This window comes from Lissotriton helveticus, chromosome 9, assembly GCF_964261635.1.
Source record: "Lissotriton helveticus chromosome 9, aLisHel1.1, whole genome shotgun sequence".
In the NCBI taxonomy this organism is placed as follows: Eukaryota; Metazoa; Chordata; class Amphibia; order Caudata; family Salamandridae; genus Lissotriton; species Lissotriton helveticus.
The window spans coordinates 441,018,940-441,038,285 of NC_136070.1; the positions used below are offsets into that span (position 1 = coordinate 441,018,940).

Below are 19,346 nucleotides of genomic sequence, written 5' to 3' on the forward strand. Positions count from 1 at the left end.
ACGTCCACCACCACGTCCTACACCATGTCCACTACTATGTCCACCACCACCATGTCCACCACCACCATGTCCACCACCACCATGTCCACCACCACCACGTCCACCACCACCATGTCCACCACCACCACGTCCACCACCACATCTACCACCACCACCACGTCCACCACAACGTCCAGCACACCGTCCACCACCATGTCCACCACCATGCCCACCACCACCGCCATGTCCATGTCCACGTCCACCGCCATGTCCACCACCACCGCCATATCCACCACCACCGCCATGTCCACCACCTCCATGTCCACCACCTCCATGTCCACCACCACCACGTCCACCACCACATCTACCACCACCACCACGTCCACCGCCACGTCCTACACCATGTCCACTACTACCATGTCCCCCACCACGTCCACCACATCCCATCCACCACACCACGTCCCCCACCACCACGTCCACCACCACCACGTACACCACCACCATGTACACCACCACGTCCCCCACCACCACCACGTCCCCCACCACCACCACGTCCCCCACCACCACCACATCCCCCACCACCACCACGTCCACCACGTCCACCACCACCACGTCCACCACCACCACGTACACCACCACCATGTACACCACCACGTCCCCCACCACCACCACATCCCCCACCACCACCACATCCCCCACCACCACCACGTCCACCACCACCACGTCCACCACGTCCACCACCACCATGTCCACCACCACCATGTCCACCACCACCATGTCCACCACCACCACGTCCACCACCACATCCACCACCACCACGTCCCCCACCACCACCACGTCCCCCACCACCACCACGTCCCCCACCACCACCACGTCCCCACCACCACCACATCCCCCACCACATCCCCCACCACCACCACATCCCCCACCACCACCACGTCCACCACGTCCACCACCACCACGTCCACCACCACCACGTACACCACCACCATGTACACCACCACGTCCCCCACCACCACCACATACCCCACCACCACCACATCCCCCACCACCACCACGTCCACCACCACCACGTCCACCACGTCCACCACCACCATGTCCACCACCACCATGTCCACCACCACCACGTCCACCACCACATCCACCACCACCATGTCCACCACCACCACATCGACCACCACCACCATCACCCCCTCTTCCCCCTCCTCCACCACGTCTACTACCAAGTCCACCACGTCCAGCACCACATCCACCACCATCACCACGTCCATGTCCACCACCACCAGATCCATCACGTCCACCACCACCAGATCCACCACGTCTACCACATCCACCTTGAAAACCGCCACCTACACCACACCACGTCCATCACACCACGTCCACCACCAGATCAACCACGTCCACCAACAGATCAACCACGTCCACCACATCCACCTTCAAAACCACCACGTCCACCACACCACGTCCACCACCACGTCCACCACCACGTCCACCACAATGTCCAGCACACTGTCCACCACCATGTCCACCACAACGTCCACCACCAACACCACCACCATGTCCACCACCACATCCACCACCACGTCCACCACATCCACCACGTCGTCCACCACCACCACGTCCTCCACCACGTCCTCCACCACCACCACGTCCTCCACCACCACCACGTCCTCCACCACCACCACGTCCTCCACCACCACCACGTCCTCCACCACCACCACGTCCTCCACCACCACCACGTCCTCCACCACCACCACGTCCTCCACCACCACGTCCACCACCACCACGTCCACCACCACGTCCCCCACCACAACGTCCCCCACGACCACGTCCCCCCCCACCACGTCCCCCACCACGTCCACCACACCACGTCCCCCACCACCACCACGTCCCCCACCACCACCACGTCCCCCACCACCACCACGTCCCCCACCACCACCACGTCCCCCACCACCACCACGTCCCCCACCACCACCACGTCCCCCACCACCACCACGTCCCCCACCACCACCACGTCCCCCACCACCACCACGTCCCCCACCACCACCACGTCCCCCACCACCACCACGTCCCCCACACCACGTACCCCACCACCACGTCCCCCACACCACGTCCACCACACCACGTCCACCTCACCACGTCCACCACACCACATCCACCACCACCACATCCACCACGTCCACCACCACCACGTCCACCACCACCACGTCCACCACCACCACGTCCACCACCACCACATCCACCACCACGTCCACCACGCCCACCACCACGTCCCCCACCACCACGTCCCCCACCACCACGTCCCCCCCACCACGTCCCCCCCACCACGTCCCCCCCACCACGTCCCCCCCACCACGTCCCCCACCACGTCCACCACACCACGTCCCCCACCACCACGTACACCACCACGTCCCCCACCACCACCACGTCCCCCACCACCACCACGTCCCCCACCACCACCACATCCCCCACCACCACCACATCCCCCACCACCACCACATCCCCCACCACCACCACGTCCACCACCACCACGTCCACCACCACCACGTCCACCACCACCACGTCCACCACGTCCACCACCACCACGTCCACCACCACCACGTCCACCACCACCACGTCCACCACCACCACGTCCGCCACCATCATGAACACCACCACCATGTCCACCACCAGTATGTCCACCACCACCACATCCACCACCACCACCACCACCACCACCACCACATCCACCACCACCACGCCCACCACCACGTCCACCACGTCCACCACACCACGTCCACCACACTACTCCCACCACGTCCACCACCACGTCCACCACCATCACATCCACCACCATCATGAACACCACCACCATATCCACCACCAGTATGTCCACCACCACCACATCCACCACCACTATGTCCACCACCACCACATCCACCACCACTATGTCCACCACCACCACATCCACCACCACCACGCCCACCACCACGTCCACCACGCCCACGTCCACCGCCATGTCCTACACCATGTCCACCACCACCACCACCATCACATCCACCATGCCCACCACCACCACATCCACCACCACCACGTCCTCCACATCACCACCACATCCACCACCCCCTCCTCCACCACGTCTACCACCACATCCACCACCACATCCACCACCACCACGTCCAGCACCACATCCACCACCACCACCACGTCCATGTCCACAACCACCAGATCCATCATGTCCACCACCACCAGATCCACCACCACGTCCACCACCACCCCATCCCCCACCACGTCCACCACGTCCACCACCATGTCCACAACCATCAGATCCACCACGTCCACCACCAGATCCACCACCACATCCACCGCCACCACGTCCACTGCGTCCACCTCACCACGTCCACGTCCACCACGTCCATGTTTACCACCACCACGTCTACCACCACCACGTCCACCAGCACCACGTCGTCCACCACCACCCCGTCCACCACCAACATGTCCACCAGCACGTCCACCCCACCACGCACACCCCCCACATCCACCCCCCCACATCCACCCCCCCACATCCACCCCCCCACATCCACCCCCCCACATCCACCCCACCACGTCCACCACCACGTCCACCACCATGTCCACCACCGCCACCACCACCACATCTACCACCACCACGTCCACCACGTCCACCATCACGTACACCACCACCGCAATGTCCACCACCACCGCCATGTCCACCACCACCATGTCCACCACCACCATGTCCACCACCAGTATGTCCACCACCACCACATCCACCACCACTACCACATCCACCACCACCACATCCACCACCACCACGTCCTCCACCACCACATCCACCACCACATCCACCACCACCACATCCACCACCACCACCACCCCCTCTTCCACCATGTCTACTACCACCACATCCACCACCACCACGTCCAGCACCACATCCACCACCCCCACGTCCATGTCCACAACCACCAGATCCGTCATGTCCACCACCACCAGATCCACCACGTCCACCACCACCCCATCCCCCACCACGTCCACCACGTCCACCACCTTGTTCACAACCATCAGATCCACCACGTCCACCACCAGATCCACCACCACCTCCACCACACCACGTCCACCACACCACGTCCACCACACCACGTCCACCACACCACGTCCACCACAACGTCCAGCACACTGTCCACCACCACCATGTCCACCACCACGTGCAGCACCACCACATCCACCGCCACCACGTCCACCTCCACCACGTCCACCGCCACCACGTCCATGTTTACCACCACCACGTCCACCAGCACCACGTCGTCCACCAGCACCCCATCCACCACCACCACGTCCACCACCACCACGTCCACCCCACCACGTCCACCCCACCACGTCCACCCCACCACGTCCACCACCACGTCCACCACCGCCACCACGACCACATCTACCACCACCACCACGTCCACCATCACGTACACCACCACCGCAATGTCCACCACCACCGCCATGTCCACCACCACCACGTCCACCACCACTTTCACATCTACCACCACTACATCCACAACCACCACGTCCACCACCATGTCCACCGCCAACGCCATGTGCACCGCCACCGCCATGTCCACCACCACCACGTCCACCACCACATCTACCACCACCACCACGTCCACCACCATGTTCACCACCACGGGCTCCACCACCACCACGTCCACCACCACATCCACCACCACATCCACCAACACGTCCACCACGTCCACCAGCACCCCATCCACCACCACCACCACCCCATCCACCACCACCACCATGTCATCCACCACCACCCTGTCCACCACCACCCCGTCCACCACCACCCCGTCCACCACCACCAGCATGTCCACCACCAGCATGTCCACCACCACGTCCACCACCACCACGTCTACCACCACCACCACATCTACCACCACCACCACCTCCACCACATCCACCATCACGTCGACCACCACCGCCATGTCCTCCACTGCCATGTCCACCACCTCACCCGCCACGTCCACCACCACCACGTCCACCACCATGTCCACCACCACCTTCACATCTACCACCACTACGTCCACAACCACCACGTCCACCACCATGTCCACCACCGCCATGTCCACGTCCACCACCATGTCCACGTCCACCACCATGTCCACGTCCACCGCCATGTCCACGTCCACCGCCATGTCCACGTCCACCGCCATGTCCACGTCCACCGCCATGTCCACGTCCACCGCCATGTCCACGTCCACCGCCATGTCCACGTCCACCGCCATGTCCACGTCCACCGCCATGTCCACGTCCACCGCCATGTCCACGTCCACCGCCATGTCCACGTCCACCGCCATGTCCACGTCCACCGCCATGTCCACCACCACCGCCATGTCCACCACCGCCATGTCCACCACCGCCATGTCCACCACCGCCATGTCCACCACCGCCATGTCCACCACCGCCATGTCCACCACCGCCATGTCCACCACCACCATGTCCACCACCACATCTACCACCACGTCCACCACAACGTCCAGCACACCGTCCACCACCACATCCACCACCACCACGTCCACCACCACCACCTCCACCACCACCACCTCCACCACCACCACCTCCACCATGTCCACCACCACGTCCACCACCACCAGATCCACCACGTCCTCCATCACCACGTCCATGTTCACCAGCACCACGTCTACCAGCACCACGTCTACCAGCACCACGTCTACCAGCACCACGTCTACCAGCACCACGTCTACCAGCACCACGTCTACCAGCACCACGTCTACCAGCACCACGTCTACCAGCACCACGTCTACCAGCACCACGTCTACCAGCACCACGTCTACCAGCACCACGTCTACCAGCACCACGTCTACCAGCACCACGTCCACCAGCACCACGTCCACCAGCACCACGTCCACCAGCACCACGTCCACCACCATGTCCACCACCACCATGTCCACCACCTCCACCACCACCATGTCCACCACCACCTCCACCACCACCTCCACCTCCACCACGTCCACCACCACCAGATCCTCCACGTCCACCAGCACCACGTCCACCACCACGTCCACCACCACCAGATCCTCCACGTCCACCAGCACCACGTCCACCAGCACCACGTCCACCAGCACCACGTCCACCAGCACCCCGTCCTCCACCACCCCGTCCTCCACCACCCCGTCCTCCACCACCCCGTCCTCCTCCACCACCACCCCGTCCCCCACCACCCCGTCCCCCACCACCCCGTCCACCACCAGCACGTCCACCAGCAACACCACGTCCACCCCACCATGTCCACCACCACCATGTCCACCACCACCACATCTACCACCACCACCACATTCACCGCCACCACTATGTCCACCACCACTTCCACCACCATGTCCACCACCACCGCCATGTCCACCACCACTGCCATGTCCACCACCACTGCCATGTCCACCACCACCGCCGCGTCCACCACCACGTCCACCACCACCGCGTCCACCACCGTGTCCACCACCACCTTCACATCTACCACCACTACGTCCACAACCAACACGTCCACCACCGCCATGTCCACCACGTCCACCACCGCCATGTCCACCACGTCCACCACCACATCTACCACCACCACTACGTCCACCACGTCCACCACCATGTCCACCACCACCCCCACCATGTCCACCACCACCACCACCATGTCCACCACCACCACCATCACCACGTCTACCACCACCACGTCCACCACCATGTCCACCACCACCATGTTCACCACCACCACATCGTCCACCACCACCTGTGACAGGTAAAGTGTCACTGGAGGGCAGGGATAATAGGAGTGTCAACCCCCGGCTGTACATGGGACATTTAAGGATGCATTGGGTGCGAAAAGACGGGAATAGGGGCTTAGAAGTATTACACCAGACCCAAGATGCATTTTGAAGAGGCGCAATGTCACAGGGGCTCCTGTAGAAGCACTTGCAGCATCTCTACCTTAACAGTGGCATACCTGCACGAGCCACTCACTCAAAACAAGCAGTGGCATAGCCAATAGGTCTTGCCTTTGAGACCTTATAAGTGTTTAGCGATGCAACACTCGATGTTGTTGCACCAAGGATATTGTGCTGGATAACTAAACACTTAAAGGGTCCCAAAGGCAAGACCTATTGGCTATGCCAATGCTTGTTATTTATTCTGGCAAGTAAGGATTTTTTTGAGGGGGGGTCTTGAAATCGTTGAACAATGTCCTGTCAAATGTTATGGACCTCCTTTTGAGGCCATGCACAAAGCCAGTTTGCAGCATCTGTCCTGCAAAATTGCTCTTCTGTTCGCAACCTGTATCCAGTGAGGTTAGTGAGGTCCACGCCTTGCGTTTTAAGGACCCCTTTTTTTTTCCAGAGGTTCAAGGTTGTTTCAATAACCCTCTCTCTAAAACAATGTTTGATTTTGTTTTCTTTTTTTTCATAACTTATTTTTATTAGGCTTTATAGGTAGTATAATAACATTCGATCTTTGCACATCTACCTTAATGCAAAACTATGATGACAAGAGAAATATATATCCTTTAGTCTAGGAGAGTTTGCAAAGTACATACACAATACAGCCATCGAGGTTTATATTAACAAGACAAAGTACTGTAAACGCAGAACATGTCAAAAGAAATTAGCTTGGAGGTCGGGCTCCCGAAGACCCATTTTGTCCAATAACTTAGAGGGATAACAAAAAGTAAACTTTACACTCTCATATGGCATTTTGATGGACTGAATGAAATGTAACTGGTGACATGTTACTTAGGCAATGTGTATTAATAAACCAGCATTCACACCTTTATTATTACAGTGCAATGGTCTTTACCGCATTATACTTATACTCTGACCTAAGTAACTTAAAAATTCACTCAACCACACTTTGTATCAAAGCTAATCCCCAGTAGCTAGCTCTCAACAGGTATTGAATCTTCGTGGACTGACATTATCTGGTCTGACAAACTGCAAATTTCAGAATGACTTATTGTGACAGAAAACAACATTAATTCATGTGAGTTGGAAATACAAGGCTTTCTTGATAAGAAATTAGTAGAAAATGTGTACAGAACACAGTTTGGAGCTAAAAAAGAGACTTGATTTAATTTCATGAAGGCAGTTTCAGGACATCACAGTGCCTTATAAGTGAAACATTTCATTTATAAAAACAGAAATGCAGTTTTAAAATCAACCTAGATGTTGAAAATATTCAGATTTTTCACAAGGAAACGCTTAGTGTATTAAACTAGTTCCATATCCTGCCACAAAAGCTGTTGGATAATTATCACTGTCAGTTCTTTGAACATTGAGAAGAAAAGACGGATCCAGTTTTAAAAGCTTAGAAAATCTCCGTTAAACACTGCCTGCCAACCTGTAGACCAGCAATTTCAGTTCATTATGAATCAAGTAATAACTATTGTATATGAGCACAGCAGGGCACAAGTCCTAAATAAAGAAGTGGAGGGACGCTTAAATACAGGAAGTGACGTCACGACAGGAAGTGACGTCGCGAAAGGTAAAAACATAGCAGTGGGGGGATGTTCAAGGACATGTTGTGACGTCACAGCTGGAAGTGACCTCACAAAAGATAAAAATTAGAGCACTCCTTTCACACATATCTGCACTTCCAAAACACATCTATGTAAATTAGTCCTATAGTGCAGTACATATATGTTGAAGAAAGAGAGCCTTTATTTGAAAATGTATTTTGAAAAAGAATAAAAAACAAAAGATGTTTCTGTAATTTCACAGGCAGCCTAGCACTGTGGACCCAAGGGTGTTTTGCGGGGTGTAGAATCAACTCTTGCAATGTTATATGAGCAGTCCTATATACTTCTGTTAACATGGCATTACATACGCCACCTACGCCTGTCACATTAGTGAGTTAGTTAAAAACGTAAAAAGCCGTACCTGTAGGCTGTTTGAAGAGCCCTTCCCAGGCGAAGAGTGGGGAGGGGATGTAGCGTTTTTTTGTGAATAACTTCCCATGTGCTTACTATGCTCGTAACTACAGCTTCTATCGGGAACAGTCAGAGGTGGGACCGCGGGCGTTCCCTCTCCGTCTTTATATTTGTTGTGTTTTTACATGCAGTTAATGGCAAGAATACACGATTCCTCAGCAAGGGCATCTTTGCAGGGGGGATGGCGTCCACCCGGTAAAATAATTTAAAATAAGTGGGGGGACGCCGTCCACCTGCGTGGTACCCCGACTCGAGCCCTGGAGCACAGTAATTCACCTGATGTAAAGTCATGTAAGCAATTCATCGCAATAAAAAGGTTCGTCGAGATGTAAGAGTAATAGCTATGACAAATGTTAATGATATTCTCTGAAGCAGTGTTTTAAATAAAAACAAGTTACAACAAAAAAAAACTATTGTATATGAAACGCAGCATGGTATGAACCATGCATGTAGATATTCATAGTGTAATTATTTGTTTACCATGGTTGAAGGCTGAGGGACAATGTGACTCATTGGAGACTTATGAGTTAGGCCCCTCTCCACAGTCAATAATCGTAAAAAATAGCTCTATATAGTCTACGTGCTATGTTCATAAAAATACTACAACAGGAAGCGTGCCAAAATATTTGAAATTATCAGTGGTCACTATCAAATTCTTTGAAAATGAGAAATTAACGTTGGTCTCATTTTAAGGGATTAGGGAATTTTTCCTCGTAAACAGTTAACTGCTTTCTCTTTGTAAGCTCCGGATGGGACATCTCATACGGCTGCAAATGCATTTTTGCTCATTGCCGGAAGGCAAATTTTCAGAAAATATATGCATCAGTCTTATAGTACTCTACCCAATACACTTCCTTTGGCTGCAGTGGAGGGAAGTTTGGCACACACCTCTGCAGCTGCAGGGGCTAGATACTCAGGAGATGGCTACTGCAGCTTGTGATTACCCAGAAGAAGTGTTGTAAGATCGCAGGAATCACAGTAGTAAGAATAGGGGCTAACACACAAAGCTTCGACTTAAGTAATGCAACCTCTGGTGCCTCCTAAATAAAACTGGTGCTGCCTCAGGACCTGAAAAGCAGGAGGTTTCACCATACCATCCCATTCATCCAAACCAATTCATTAGGGCCTCACTCCAATCCACAGCTTCTTGAAATTTCATATTCAGAAATGGCTGCTACAACTATGTCATTTCCTTTTTGGCAATTTTGTCTTTCATCAGTCTTCATGCTGTTTCCAAGCTGGATAGACAGTCCCCAGTTCGCATCAGAGACGCCATCTTTCTTTTCACAAATAGGTCCTAGTTCCAACCTTTTGTGTGTGCATATATGTTCATGCTTACAAATCTTATGTTCTGGAACGTTGTGGTTCGATACTGAGATCAAATATTAAGCTATGTTTAAAAAAAACTACCAAAACGTTCTAATAAAACATATTTGAATGGGTGTTATGATTATGATCTAAATGATCAAAACAACAACAATTCAACTGTTAAAGTTAAATAGGAAACCGAAACTGTCCCAACTTCTCTTTCAATTCGCTGATAATTTTTTGGGGGGAGGGAAGCTCTTTGGGCTTTTAGAACAGCTGGTATTTTGCAATGTAAATAAAGAATCTTCATTTCCCTTTCAACGGTGATTTTGCTCAGTAAGCACAGAGTCTGCTCTGCCATACAATACTCCGCAAGCACTCAGCATGGCAGAGTAGACTCTGGGCACAAGATGGGGCCCAGAGGTATGTCCTGACCACCTTCCACCTTCTCTACTATTTGGTAGGCATGGCCCTTGGTTCTGCATAGCAGGCACAGGATTCTTTGCTCTGCACCCAACTCCCCTTTCACCTGTGTATACACGTCATATTAGTGAAGTCTTTGGTCATGCACGTATCGCACTTTCCCTGTTGTTTTGATTGCTAGATAAGCAGGGCCATCAACCATGCCAAGTGGATAAATGTAATGTAACCTTTGGCCGCACAATGTGCAGTTTCCTTACTTCTATTGTGTCAACCATTTTTAGGATTGCTGAATATGCTTTTCAGTTCCACCTTGTGCCCATCCATTTGCTATCAGTGCTCTTTAGATGTGACCTTTGGCTATTTTCAGGTAGGACTGTGCGCTTATCTCAAACCCCAGTATTTTCAGGATATGGGCGCGAGATGTCCCTTTAAAATTTCCTTTTTTAACTGTATTTTATATATTTTAGTCCATGAGATTTTACGTGTCCACAGAGTCATGAGTGCATATTCTGTGTATCGTGGTGGTGCTATGTGTAAATGTTAGTACTTTGTTGTGTTGTACTTTACCAGGTGTTGAAACATGTTATCCTTTTAGTGGGTAATTGAAAACTTATATATAAGCAAATAAAATTAAAATCAATTATTTTGGTAACTCCGAATAATTGCTGGATGACTATTGAAGTAATAAGGAAAGTTATTACAGAGAAAATATAGATATGTTTTATCAGGATCCATTAACGACTGATTCTAGATAAAAGTATAATCACAATATAAAGAGAAACATGATTTGGAAAAATGGTTTATAAATGACCACAGAATCCCAATACGTCGAAATAGAACCATATTGTTACCCGTTATGTTTCTTTTAATATTACATGATTTCGTTTTCTTAAATACCAAAGCTCTTAAGAAAGTTGAGCACAAAACGAATTCACAGTATTTCATACGATTGCTCTTAAAAAGCATATTATTTCTGCATAATCAATTAACAGCTTTTCTGCAGTAGTCTGTGAACATTTGTCAATTGTTTTCATGGTAGAACGCTAAGTGAACTGAGGGAATTGTTTCAAGGCGTTTTGATAGTATTGTAACATTTCAGGTACTCAACAAGTTAATTCGTTAATTGAAAGCCTGTGTGAAAAATTAGAAACGGTCCTCATTTGCAGTTTTCACTGACTTCATTTTTGAAGCAGTCGGATTCCCATTGCTTGATTTGTAAGGATGCAAGTGCAGAGGCGCCAAGTTCTTCTTAAGAGCCAGCGACCATCACTTCGGAATACGATAGTTGCCGAATAACAAGGCTTACATGTTCTTGAGTCCTTTTTGTTCCACCATACTGCACTTTGTCTCTTTATCTTACATTTTTATGTTCACATCAGCCCGGCGTTCTCCCTTTGTCACTGATTTCCTTAATGTGTCTTTCTCCATCTTTCTCGCTTTTCTGACTTTTTTTTCTCTTCATTTTTCCCTTGGTTTGTGTCAATGTGATGATAAAAAATGCATTTTTTGCACACGAACAGGAATGCAGGGGCCTACCACCAGCACAGATAAATAACCGAATCTAAGCAGCCCAGCTCACCTACAAGCCTTGAGGTCCTGTGGTTGACTACTCCTCAGGCCGATTAATCACCTAGTACGTTTATTCGCTGAGCCTCCCTCTGACTGCAGCGTGTTTTGCGTATTTGCAGGTAATGATGGCGCTGTCCAATCACTTAAATGCAGTGGAGTCTGAGAAGCAGAAACTGCGAGCCCAGGTTCGCCGGCTGTGCCAAGAAAATCAATGGTTACGGGACGAACTGGCTAATACTCAGCAGAAGCTGCAGAGAAGTGAGCAGTCGGTGGCTCAGCTGGAGGAAGAAAAGAAGCATCTAGAATTCATGAATCAGCTAAAAAAATACGATGACGATATTTCTCCATCGGTAAGCAGCTTTTTAAAATAATAATTCTCGAACGAACCGTTTCTTGTTTCATTTGTTAAACATCTATGCCTTGCTTTTAGTGGGACAGCGTCTGAGTCTACTGGAAATATGGGTTTATTAGCAGGTAGGAGGTTCAGTGGTTTGTTCCTCAGTCAGACTGGTAACAAGTAGCAAGAACAGAACGTGGTAGTGCCACTGCCCTACAAAACTGCCTGCCTATGCCCAAGACAGGCTGTTTGCTAACGGTTTTTATACCCTTCTCATTAATCTTCATATAACATCATCACAGCGCACCATACAGCATGCAGAACCCTAGCCAAACTGTTAGTTACGTCTTTCACAGAGCATCCAAATATACATCGTTATTATGATGACAGGCTGTCGGTGGCAGTCTGCCCGACATATAGAGCATCGGTCCCACTGCTGCACTACTATGCAGCCAATTGGGCCGCAGAGGACAGGGGTTGGACTGCTGCCCCGACAGGATCCAAGATCCCTTCTGGGCGGCAGTCGGAATCCTAACCTTACAATGGAGGCAGTGCCTGCACAGACACCGCCTTAGGGATTGGGATGTCCCTTTCCCGACTGCCTTTTCATGGTGGTCCCACTGCCATGAAAAGGAAGACCGAAAGGTAATTTGAGGGCCCAAAGCAGGACCCTCGTCCCCCGTAGGCAGGGGCGTAGGAGACACTAAAATTCTGGGGGGGACAGGGACAACCTTGTGGATTTTCCATTGACCCTATACAAATCACCACCCGTTAAACAAATACATTCGCATTGTTTTTAAGTGAAATATTGAGAAAAGCAGGCATGTAGTCACAGTTTGCATGTATGCTTTATTGTTGTTTACATTCACATAGTAATCAAACCAAATGTTTAAAAAAAATGTATATGAATCTTGCATCTTCATGCACCAAGCAAAAAAGGATGCTCACTTCGGGTGAGGGCGTCATGGTTGTAAGTGCATTATGGCTTGAAAAGTACCTGCTGCTGCATTCCTGGTCTCCTGAAATTTTCAGGCAACAATAAAAATGTGAAGATAACTTCGGTGATTAATGATCTTTATTGAGAGAGATCAGAGGTCTGAGTACTGGAAGTTTTGACTCATGGTAAGGTAGCCACAGTGGGGTAATATGCCCGCTACAAAGATTGTGTACCACGCAGATCACAAAATGCATATAATGTAAATAGGTCAGTGAGTTACTGCTTTTGTCTGAGAGATTCTTTTGCTATTTGCAGTTTATGAGTTAAAATCCTAACACTGAACAGTGAGCTATTAACCGTCATCAAAGAGCTGCATGAAAACTGCAAGGTATAGATTAGAACGTTATGATTTTTACCCAGTCTTTCATTATCCTAAAGTTTGAAAATAGGTTCATTAGGATGGGAATCAATTCTGATTATTAAAGAGAACCCCCAACCATGGTGTTATGTTTTAAATTCTGGGTTTGTGCTTCTCTAGTGTTGCAAAGCCATCTGTGCCCTGGGCACTCCCCAACTTTTTGCTGACTGGTACTGGTGGTACCTGACTCTGACTGACCCTGGCCTCTCACTAACCAGGCCCAGGGCCAGTGCTATGTTGAAAGAGACACTTACAAATACAGTAAAAGTACCTACATACACGAGGGTGCACTATGGGTTAGGGTACCTCTATGATTGACATGACCTCTCCTATACGGCCCTAGTGCATAATAGGGCATGGGGATTGAAACTACCTTTAAGTCTCTAGTATATATTAGGGCATAGTGGTTTAGAGGCCAGAACCCCTTCCTGCTCTTGCATGTGCGTACTGCTGTAGCCTGAGGTCAGTTTAAAAGCAGACCCGTGTTGGAGGACTGCTTTTAAAATGCAAATTGTGCTCAATCTTGACTTTTGGGTTTAGGGCACTTACACATTGATAAACTACAATGTTGGGGCATATTAGGTATCATCAGGGGTTCCCCTAGGTGTCCTAGGGGTTAGGTCAGGTATCTACAAGGGGGGCCCTTATAAAATGAGTGTTATATGCCCTGGGTTTAGTGAAATTGCACATTTCACTGCCTACATTGTAGTATAGTGCTTTCCAAAATCGGCTTTTGTGCTAGGAGCACTGTGAAGTGAAGATCTGCAATATTTTGATATAATCAGAACCCCTAAAGTCTTTCCTATGTATTCTAGGGGTGGGGGTCCTGTAGGTATAAGGAGGATCCTTATACAGGCCCTGGTATTGGAGAAATTGGCCAGTTAATTTTTCCATTGCAGATCCCCAGCCCATAGGTTAACACTGCAAGAGGTTATTAATTAATAACTGGAGAAAGGAAAGCCATACAACTAGGATTAAAGGACTCAGAAGAATGTTAATGATAAATGCAACAATGTGGTATTGCTGAATTTATTCTAAAATTTACAGACAAGAAGTTATAAGATGTTCTTGTCTGCAAGCCACAATTCAGCCCTTAGTGCCCTGCCTTGATTTGTCAGAGGTAAATGGATTGGACTGACTGTTTGAAGAGGTGATAAATGACCCCTGGAGTTAGGTGGCCTGTCTGAGAGTAGAGGTTGCTGGGCAGAGGAACGCCAGAGCCAGGGGGAGTGGTAGTAAACAATGCTCTTCAAGAGAAGGAGAGAAGCTGGAAAAATCACTTTCATTTACACCTCTCCCACAGCTGGATGGGGGATTAAGGAGGAATTCCCAGATGTAAGGGGAGTGGACCTAGGTATATGAAGCCATCCTGTAGGCTGGTTGAGTTAGTTCTGCTCCCTCTGCTGGAAAATCAGCCCTGATAAATTTTGGAGAAATGATGTTCTCTTTGGGAAAATAATGCCCCACTTTAGAGGATGTGGTCATACCCTGGAGCATTGCCCTGCACCTCATTGGACAGGAGTGTCCTCCTTCTTGGCCCAGAGAACTTGGAGTAAGTATCTGAAAGGGACAAAGCCTCTCAGATGATGCTGCTTCAAACTTGGGAGAAGAAGGGTCCCTGCTGAGGAGTTTGATTTGAACCAACCAGGCTCTGGACTGAAGATTGTGCCTGTTGCACAATCTGGAATTACAGTCCTATGGACTACCTTGCTTCAAAAGGACTAAAGAGTGGACTCCCTGCAAGCTGAAGGTTAACAGAGCTAACCTGGCCCACCAAGAATCCCCAGCCTGGAGAACTACCAGTGAATTTGAAAGGGTTTTGTCCAAGTGGATTGTGGTAACTGAAGTCCATTTCAAGGACCATCTTGGAGATTCCAGACCCGTGGAGTAAGTTTTGGACACTTTCAGACCCTTTGGAAAACTTCAGGAAGAAGTTCCAGAGGTTTGGAGAAGTTTGGAGCAACTTTGGTAAAAAGCTCTATGGGCGGATTTTGCGGATTGGCAATCCGCGAACTTGCGTATTTACGGATTCGCAATCCGCGAAGATCCGCGAACTCTAGCGGACTTGCGGATTTTTCCGTTTTTTGTGTTGGCGCGTGTTCGCGCCGATTTTGGGACAAGTTCGCAATTGCGAACTTACTTTTCGGCTTGCAACGGCCGCGACTATGTTGTTTCTACGTCTGGTTTATCATCACAGGTTCACAGCACCCTCTGTTTCACCACTGCCACCCTCTGGGACACCCATGCCACCCTCTAGTACATCCTCACAGGCACCTATTAGGTTTATTTATTACTGTAGATTATGGTGGTTGAAAAAAGCTAGCACACCTGCCCTTCTTCAACTGCCATCAATTAATTTGTGTTTCATTAATGTGTCAGTAATTTTGAAAGTTCCAGTCTGGCTGGCACCTGCTTCCTTCCTTATCTGTAATTTGCTTTTTGTTGCAGTGAAATTTTTTTTTTACAGGACCTTTATGGTGCTATTCTATGAGCCTGCTGTTTGGGTCATAGCAGGGTCATAGAATTGTTGCAAACTCTGGAGGGGCCCATCAGGAAGCACTACCTTGAATGTTACTAATGTTAAGTTTGAACTTTTGCACCTGCTCATTGCTTTCATTTTAGCTAAAATCGTTTTTTTTGCAATTTCGCGCGTTATTTGGGGCGCGAATCCGTGCGAGATCGATTTCGGAAGCCGCGAATACGTGCGAATACAAAATTGTTTTTGTTGCGACGTGTATGTTCGCGTGATCTTGCGCGTGTTCGCGAGGCGCTTCTAGCTATTCGTTTGCCAAGTTACCCTATCGGTCGTACACGGGCGCGGCCATCTTGTTGGCGTGACGTAATTCCGTTTCCGCCCGCTATGTGTAATCTCGCAAAGTGTGCTGCTCGCGAGTACAAGTTCGCGCGTACTCGCAAGGAAAATCTCGCGCGAACTTACCCACGCGGTCGTGAACGGGCGCGGCCATCTTGTTTCTCATTCATTGCTATGGTTCTGGGCATGCTTTCTCTATCCTCTCTCAATCTCTGCCATCCTTTGCTTGTTTGAAGTTTTTTTGATCTAATTTTACTTATTATCTAACCCTCTATTTTTCTAGCTCTATATTTTTGTGTTTTCTGCAGCTTTTAGTTACTTTTAAACTACTTTTTTAAACTCTTTTATTTTCTTCTTCACTATTCTATTTCTTCTTTATCATTTAAGTTTATTTCTGCCCAGACCATGGTAAAGGGAGCCGGGAAGCACCCTGAGAAGGGGAAGGGTCCCGCACCCCGTGCCCGGCTCCCGTGCGGGCGTTTAAGGGGGGAGCAAGTGGTCCCGAGGGAGATCTTTAGCGCGGAGGAAGTGGCGGCACTGATCTTCCATGTCCAGCGCCGCCTCCCCAAGACGATCCTGGGAGGCGGCAAGATCGCGACCGGCTATGGCATCCGGGAGCGCCGCCAGCGGTGGGAGAAGGTGTGCCGGGCCATGTACAAGATCTCTGGGGTCCGGCGCACATATAACCAGGCCACCCACCGCTGGACCGATGTCATGGACCGGGAGCGGGACTTGCTGGACGCGCTCGGCGTAGAGGTCCCCGGGCTTGGTGAGTAGTAGTAGTAGTACATTTACTACTCTGTTTTATCCTGCTCTGTTATTTGCAAATCTTTGTTCTTTACCAAGAGCAATAATGCTGCCGATTACATTGAGGTAAATTATATTTCAAAATCTTCTATGCATTTCATTTTCAGGTGCACTGCTCTCCTTCTCAGTAGCCTTGCTTGCTACTATGCTTCTTTGTTTTGTATGTTGTGTTCAGAAGCATTTCATTGGCCTGAGAAATTATGTATCAGTGTACTGTAAAGAAAAGAACTGCGTAATGCTAGACAGTAAGGGTCATATTTTCAATTACCGGCGCATCCCTGCAAAGTAGCAGGGATGCGGCAGTAATTGTGTGCCATGCCACCACCACCCATTGGCCCAAAACGTCACAGAAGCCTTACGCATCTGTGCCGTAAAGGCAGCGCATTGCTGGAGTTGCGTGCCAACGATGGCGCAGCTCCAGCAATGCTCTGGGGTACCCTATCTCCCCAATGCTGCATCAAGCCGTACGTCGGCTTCAAGCGCGCAGGGTTTGAGTCATGCATCATTGTCATAAAAATGACTGATTGACATCTTGTAGATTTCCCTCAGCCACTTTTAGGATTCGTTCCTGCGCAGGTACGCCCTCCCTTGCGCCGGAACGCCCCCTGATGGCGCAGGGCTTTACAACGTGATGCATCGCCCATATGCCCATATGTGTTTTTTTTTTTAATATATACGCCGCACCAACACCATGGCGAGTCTTTTGTTCTGCCGCTGCGTCAGAAAAGGCACGCAACAATGGAGGAAAATCAGCCGCAACTTCCGCAAGGGACTTATAAATCAGCCCCAACAGACTGAAGTCCAGTGTCCTTCCTTTAGACAGTCACATGGCTATCAGAAGAAATAGTGGCGGTGGTGGCGGGTGGATTGATAGTTTGAGTATTCACTGATCTGCAAGCAGGATGGACTTTGTCTGTCACGTGTTGTGCACTACTGCCTGCAGTGCCAGGCCTAGGCAAACCTCTTTAGTAGTCTGTTTATTGAGTTACATAGGAACTTTCTAAGTCAACGTTCCGCAAATCAGGCAATACGAATAACGTAGTATACCACATGAGATAGATCCCGTGGAATAGTTGTCTATCTATTTGCTATTTTTCCAAAATATGTTGTTATTGTTCTTTTGAAATGTTTGATTTGGTTGAAAAATCTCATCCATGTTTTATGGTTTTTCTTTCTTTCATGTTGTACATCAGCTCCCCCCAAGGGCAAGAGGACACAGGAGGAGGGTGCTGAGGATGCAGGCCAGGATCGGGCAGGCGAGGGCTCCTTTGCTGGCCCCAGTAAGTTTACATTTTACTAAACAGTACCTATTTTTTCCTAGCGTTCCTCATTCGATTTTTTCTAAATCGTCTTTGATCTTCTTGTAGACTGGATATAAATTCTTATCCTGCCTCGAATATGATGACTCCCTGTGGTATTACTAGACTATTCTTATTAGTCTGTCTGTGTAGCTAACTAAGATTGGACATTTGGCAATTCCATTGGACTCCCATTATATTCAGCAATACCTCTATGCACTGTCTCCTTACTGACTAGATAGTGTGGCAGAGTCATTCAGCTCCCGAAGTCACCGATTATAGATCCCCAATGATCTCTAGATTATCGTACGCAGGACAAGAGAGTAGTACGGAGTCACAGCACAGTCAAGAAGTGTCAGAGGCACTCATGCTTGCAAAAATTCCAAAACCTTTAGCTCATCCACTCTAGTCTAGAGGAACAAAAACCACAGAGTCTATTTAAGTGTAAAAGCTTTATTAAAAGTAAACACATTTATTGAAATCTACTTTGTCA

At 50.1% G+C, this 19,346-nt stretch overlaps 1 protein-coding gene across 6 annotated transcripts in view; it reads left to right on the top strand.

Annotated features, from left to right (window-relative positions):
- The window catches only part of KLC1 (kinesin light chain 1), a 406,453-nt gene that overhangs the window by 133,337 nt on the left and 253,770 nt on the right, over positions 1 to 19,346 (top strand). For all 6 annotated transcript variants that reach the window (XM_078660245.1, XM_078660243.1, XM_078660246.1 and 3 more), the window contains exon 3: positions 12,364 to 12,594. In XM_078660245.1, coding sequence (XP_078516371.1) covers positions 12,364 to 12,594 — 231 coding nt within the window. The remainder of the gene's footprint in view (positions 1 to 12,363; positions 12,595 to 19,346) is intronic.